The sequence below is a fragment of the Montipora capricornis genome, chromosome 9 (assembly GCF_036669925.1).
Source record: "Montipora capricornis isolate CH-2021 chromosome 9, ASM3666992v2, whole genome shotgun sequence".
NCBI lineage: Eukaryota > Metazoa > Cnidaria > Anthozoa > Scleractinia > Acroporidae > Montipora > Montipora capricornis.
The window spans coordinates 42,241,251-42,248,320 of NC_090891.1; the positions used below are offsets into that span (position 1 = coordinate 42,241,251).

General features: G+C 36.3%; 1 protein-coding gene across 1 annotated transcript in view; it reads right to left on the minus strand.

The window, feature by feature from the left end:
* LOC138016951 (uncharacterized) overlaps positions 1–6,381 on the minus strand; it is a 39,495-nt gene extending 33,114 nt beyond the window's left edge. Inside the window, exons 1-3 of the mRNA XM_068864137.1 lie at positions 6,224–6,381; positions 5,939–6,078; positions 3,385–3,540 (exon numbers count right to left, since the gene is read on the minus strand). Coding sequence (XP_068720238.1) covers positions 3,385–3,540; positions 5,939–6,078; positions 6,224–6,248 — 321 coding nt within the window. The 5' untranslated portion in view covers positions 6,249–6,381. The remainder of the gene's footprint in view (positions 1–3,384; positions 3,541–5,938; positions 6,079–6,223) is intronic.
* Positions 6,382–7,070: the final 689 nt, after the last annotated feature.

The window sequence follows — 7,070 nt, forward strand, 5'->3', positions numbered from 1 at the left end:
GCCAGAATTAATATGTTTTACATTAAGACTGTGTTTTTCAAAGGATTAGTAAAATTATTTGCCTATGAATAAAGATTTAGAAATTCAAAATGAATATTATTGTTGTTACACCTTAACTATTTTTAATACCTTAGTGTCACCGTATCAAATAAAAAGGGAAATTTTGTGACACGTTCAAATTAGTTGAAGTGTGACAAATTGAGCATAATGAAAAAGCTTTTCACAGCAAAAAGGAACCTGGCTGTGATGCTACAAATAACTTATTGTTCTTGTTGCTTTCAGCTTCCAGTTGATTCAATTTGAGGAATCAGCTAATCAGCCCACAGGATTTTGAACACTGCATAAATTTAACTTGAAAGAGGTTCTTTCACTTTGTTGATCACAAGACTGCTGAATGAGTTAAGGTACATGTGCAAAAACATTTGCCTACAAGATTTCAGGTACATGCAAGCTTGCCTTTTCCAGAAATAGAAGCAACACATGTGACAAATTTTGTGTTAAAGAAATGCCTTTTAAAGGTTTGTAATTTATTGTCCCTCAAAAAAATTCAACGCAGAAAAACCCTGTTAAAGACTATGATGCCACTAAAATTAATGAGTATGTTGCTTTGGAGCAATGTTAAGTAACATTCTAGAGTGTAATATTAATTTTTTCATCACTGCACACAAATGGCCTGAGTGCCAGTGGCTTACATGTGAACATCAGCAAAGCCAATGCCAAACATGTGATATCCAGTGTTTAACTGTAAGTATAAACACAATGAAAAATACATTGGCTAATTATATCACAAGACACTGTTGTAACTGAACCTCTCCTAAATGCAAGCTTGCTTTTAGCAATGACTAGTGGACATCCCCTTCAAAGGTTTGAAGGCTTAACAAATAAATCTGAAAGAGATCTATTTATCAATGGTGACTTAAGAAACTCAGAAAGAAATCTAAGTTCTCCTGTACTGTGAGCTTCTCAATATGAGTTCAGAAGTGCCACACGCACATGTAGTTATCACAATTAAGTAAAATACGATCGTCTGGGTGAGTGTAGTCCTGAGAAGGACTGTTTGAGATGATATTGACTGACATTTCGATAATCTGAGTGGAAGTACATGTAATCTTCAGAGTCAAGTGATTTGTGTAACGTCAGTAGATACTAGATACTATAAGGACTCTGGTCGTAGGCGTCATTGGTCAACTATTTGTGATGTTATTGGTCGGCTATCAGTTGAGCCTAGATGTAATTGGCTGGGAAGACTTAACAGTCAGTGATTGGTGTGTTTCAATCCATCTTTAGGTCTAAGGTCTGTACGTGTATTGTAGAATATGTTAGGCAGTACTGTGATAGAGGAAATCAGTGTGTTGCTGATGTCATCAATGAGTCATTTGTAAGGTGCAGGCATCAGTTTATTGGTGTCTGTTGGCCTTGCGCATGCTGGTAAACCTTTGCGTAACATTTTGAGTGACATCAGAAAACTCTCAATTTTGGCGCTCACAATAAGGTTAGGTTATTGAAGACCACCCAGGCAATCGAGTCCAAGTTAGAAGAAAACCAGGTTTAAAATTTCCGCCTGTTTTGTGAAAAACATACTGGGCTTAATTTCCTTACACACTGTAATTTTCGTATTAAAATAAAAATAGACCAAGATCATGGCAAAAAATCCATGCACGTAGATTGTGTTTACCGTTACCATTCGGTTGTTTCCTCTTTGATGCAGGGTTAACGATAAAAGGTCTTGTATACAATGTCACTCTGACTGACCGCAAAAAAATTTGTGTTTGTAGTCTAAATCTCGCCTTTTGTTCCCGTGCCTATCGTGGCTGTCGTGCCCATCATGCCCGAGCCTTTCGTGCCCACATTTCCCAATCACGCCCAAGAAATGTTTGATAAGACATTCTTGAAAATTGAGAATTGTGTTCTGTTGGGGGTGTTAGTTTACTATCCGATCTCTTTTTTCTTTCCTGGATTATTGCCAACGATGTAAATGAAAAGTGACAGCACAGCTTGAACAAACACACTTGAAACACACAGCATAATTGAAGAATATTCAGTACTAGTTATCATTTTCCCACACAAAGGCAGGCTCATAAGGCATGCTGACCCAACGAGAAAACAATGGGAATCCCAAAAGAATGGTTCAATAATTTGATTGGGTGGTAAAGAAAAGCTGTCCAAATGCCAAATCATTGTTAATTGTGAAGAAGAGCCTGTCGGTCGACTGTCGGCCAACAGACTACCGACAGGTTACCAACAGGTTACCAACAGGCTACCGACAGCTAACCGACAGCCTACCAACATGACCCAGAAACGATAATATTCCCGACACTTCCTGATGGATGGTAAAACAAAGCTTAGTATGAAATATGTAGCGGATATATCATTCGCGAATTTGATAACCAACAGGACAATCAATATATTACGGTTTTAAGGCGGGTTTTGAATTGGCTGATGTTGAAAACAAACTGCGCAAAACTTGTAGGTCGTATTCAACTACCTCCTGCGCTGTGTTTCTTGAATGGACCATCACTATTGAATTCACAAGGACAAGGAGATTGCTCAAGCTGACTTTGACAGAAAAACACGAAAACAGGTCGGCTACGGAAATCTTACAGTAAGCTTATATGCTTAAAAAGCGCGCTAACAAAGTAATATCATTACAAGCTGTTCCTCATTTGCGCCGATCTGAGGAAAAAAATTGTTGAGTTTTTCTGATAATGTACATTGTATGCCTCACTAGGTACAATAAATATGATCATACTAAAGTTTATCAGTAAGTGTTAATAGATGTTTTAGAGAACAGATTTTAACCAACCATCATTATTATCATCATAATTATTATTATTACATTGTATTATTGTTATGATTATTATTATTAATTATTATAAATTGCCTGGTGTTAGACAGAGTAAGTCTTACTCCTAGAAGTCAATGGATTGAACATGTTACCTTTAATTCGACTTTTTCCCCATGATTTGTGCATTGTTTTTGAGAAATATGCTTTGCAAATTTAATCTCTCTTGGCCCCACAAACAACAAACAAATTTTGTTTTCCTAAACAATGAATGTTTTCCTAAATAAAGAAATCAACACTTCTTTTGTTTTCCTAAACAAGGGAAAAGTGACTCATACTGCTACATTTGTATTTCTGCAAAGTGACAATGTGATAAGTTTACATTGTATGCTTTAATTTGCACGATTTCTCCAGAAGGTGCCAATGTGCTATTGCAGAGTACCATTGTAAGCCTTGCGGTATCATGTTGGTTGGTTCAAGTACTTTTGTACCCTTTTTAGTGCATATTTAAAGCTAAATTAGGAAAGGTACATTATTCCTACTTTTCTACCTCTTCAACCACTATTTCCCAGCAGTATCCACAGTAGGTAAGGAAAACTCACCTTTGCCTTTGATGATGTTGTTGCTGCCGCTGATAAGCCTTGTTTACTTCTCGCTGCAGGCTTTGGTGGGTTTGTTACATGATGATGTGAAACAGGTGTTCGTGCAGTAGATTTGGTTAAATCACTGGATGTTCCCTTTGCTGATGCAGCAGATTTCTGTAAAAAAAAACCACAAACACAAATACATGTTATGGATACAGTATGATTCTAGTTGGCATAACTGCACAACATGAGATGCAGAAGGTTTCCATGAGTTCTCTAACCTACAGACACATGAGAGGTATTTCAAGATGTACATGTACTTGTAGTAAATCCAGTGAGGGAGGACCCTAAAAACTGGTGACAAAACTTCATAATGAAAAAAAAGCAACCTGAAACACACCACAAAACTTTAGCAGTAACAAGAAAACAAAAGGCGAGACACTTGACACAAATTAACTCAATGCAAATAAAATCTGAAACAAACATCTTGTTGATGGATGATTTCTTAGTTAAGTTTTATCCATTTTGTTCATTCTGACAGTTCTTAGCCATGTCTCTGACCAGTTAGTATTGGGAAACTTCAAGCTTCTTTCATTAAGTTTTCTTGTAATAATTTATAATAATAATTATTCATTTATAGTGCGCTTTTTAACATGCTAGGTGATCAAAAGCGCTTGTCACAGTTTCTCAAGTTCATTCCATCAGTCAACTTGTTATAATGAGACAAAAGTTTGGTTTTAAAAAAATGAGTTGAGATGGGGAAATAAACCACAGCAAGTAAGATTTGTAATCTAATGCTTTAAGCATTAGTCCTTTATCAAATTTTTGGGGTCTAATTTGAACAGAAGAATTTTCCAGCTCATCCAGCCAGGCTGACCACACGCTGCCAAAGATAGACCACAATGCAAAGAACTCTGCGTCTAATACGAGGTATGCAAGACGGAGACTAATTTAGTCTTCACAGATAAAATTGGAATGTCTTGCCATTGGCAAGTGCAATAATTATTACAAAGGCATAACTTTCTCCTCAGTTATTTTACGACCCTGACCATTGGTTTAGCTGGGGTTTGAACAGAAGCGCAGTGCTCAACCAATGGGGTTTAATGTTTAATTTCAGAGCTTGCTCTTGTTTATTTCATCTTGTAATATCCTTAAGGGAGACTTCAATACAAAAAACGCACTGATATTTGTAATAAATGCTAAAGGATTTTGCGAGGATATTGAAATTTCATACATGAGCCACTTAAGCCATTCTAAGGTTTCCATAAAATCTACTCAAATGTGTACCTGAAAAATGGAATTGATTGACTCTCTTAGTGGAATTCAACTCCATTTAATGATGCTATGTAGAGTCAAGGCCAAAATTTCTGTATATGGTAAAATTCATTTTTTAGTTCTATTTTTACCATGATTATAAAGTCAAATTAGGCAAAGCAAAAAACTAAAAATATCCAGCACCAAGGAAACCACACAACATGTAAAACATGTTTTTGACCTTGTTAAAGAACTCCTCAGCCAATATAAACACAGCATTGCATGAGGAATCTTTTACCTATAAGATAATGAAAGGGATACCTATACAAGTAGACCCTTTAGGAAACGAGGTTTTAATTTGCCTTGCACCAAATATTGATTAAATATCTTTCTTTTCAATCTGGACCCCAGACACCAGAAACAATCTTGCTGAAATAGAAATCTACCTAATTTAACGACCGATTACAAGTGATTTTTTTCAAGCAATCATAAAAAACAATGACGCGCGACAATGGGTTTTTTAAAAGGTTCATCTGTCACAGTTTGATTTTTTTCTTAAAATGGGGTTTATTGCATTGCCACAACATCAACAACGGTTGATTAGAAAAGCAAACAATTCAAAAGTGAACTTATTTTCTAAAGAGCGTCCAAAACCGCTGGAAAAATAATTAATGCTAAAAAAGCTAATAACATTTTCCTCAGATCTTACACTACTCAAATGTCACTGAGTTTGTAGGCTGAAAACGTAAAATCGCAAGACACAACGAACCTTGCTAGCATCGAGGATACAGGCGATAATTTGAAGAAAGTAGTATTGTTTATTCAATGAGTAAAACACACAAAGGCACGAACTCAAATTTCCCTCCCACATAAAGTAGATTTCGACCAAAATTCTCATATCAGAAATCATTCGCATCAAACCAGAATTCCTAAACAAACTATAATGCCAAAATATCTGTTTAGGAATCGACTGGGAAAGTCGATCCTCACTAAGTTGCCTTAAGTCGACATGTACAGTAGATTAAATCCCTCTGATTTCGTACTACCCGAGTAAAATCACAGACAGAAGTAAACGGAACATACGTTCAGTCCATATCACCACAAGCAGTGTTTATGTTAGCCAAATATATTCAGTAAACCTTACGATAGATCGATAGCGGGAGGATTCCGTCGTTGGAATAAAAGTTACGCTTTCGTTCGATTTATTACATTGAACTAAATTTTAACGATATTTTTACTTTGCCGATTGAATAAAGCCTTAAAACACAAGAAACTACGGTCTACGATTTCCCGATGTTTTTATCGGAAGTTTTCATACCTTCACCGACGTTTGTCGTCCATTTGAAGCTGGGCGTTCTGTGCTTGGCGCAGAATTTCCTTTACGCTTAGCTGTAGTTTCGGTTTTCTCACCAATTCTGGCTTTGGCCGAAAGATCTGTTAGTCCTTTTACTTTAGTGACTGTAGAATTAAAAAACCATTCATAAAATGAGCCGAAGAAATTTCATCAAATATTGCAGCCAAAACAACGCGCGATCTGTCGAGCAAACCCGATTGAATCAAAGCGATATGAAAAAAGGAAAGTGGAACTCTCTTGACGTTTTACCTTTTTCAACCTTAAATTGGGACATAATCAGCCCACAGCCTTAAATATTTGGCTTCCTTTTCGATGGATCACATAGATTCCAAAAAGCGAGCAGAATCTCACATCATTGATAAATGTAAGGGAGGCGAACCCCCACTATGGGTATTTTGAATGCAGACAGAAGGAAATGAGCCACACGAACCGATCTGACGTCATCACCAGCCTCGCTTTCACTAAGAGCAGAATTTGGTCTGTCTTTTCTTTCGCAATCGCAAAGAAAATTTAAGGGTTTTTTCTTTACTTTGTGCGAACTATTTCCTTTCATAATCTATCCTGACTTCTTTTTAAGTTTCCCTTGAATTCTTTTTTATTTTACCTTTTTTTAATGTTTATTGACATCCAACAAGATTTAAGACTAATACCTCTTTAGTAAACGTCTCGAGAGTAGACATTTGCGATTAATATAGAACCTTTCCAAAAATTCATCGCAAATTGACCCGAGCAAATACTAAAACGAGAAATGACTTCCCTGAGAAAAAAATTAAGGAAAATTTTATCGATATCCTGAATTTTACCGCTTATTCATGATCGGACAAGTAGGAAAAATAATCAAAATATTGACCTCTCAAAACGAGCAGTGATTTTTCTATTCTGTTCTTTGACAGAAGAATACAACACAAACCGCGTTAGAATTTTTTTGAGGAGCAAAAATCCTGTCTTGCACCCAGTTCACAACACAACACGGACGCCCAAGAATGTCAAGGAAGACTTGTCAACGATCTTGGTCATTCATAGCCGAAAACAAAATACAGTACTTTCTCCAGTTGATTTAAATTTTTTTGCGGTTTTTAAATGATTTGGGCCATTC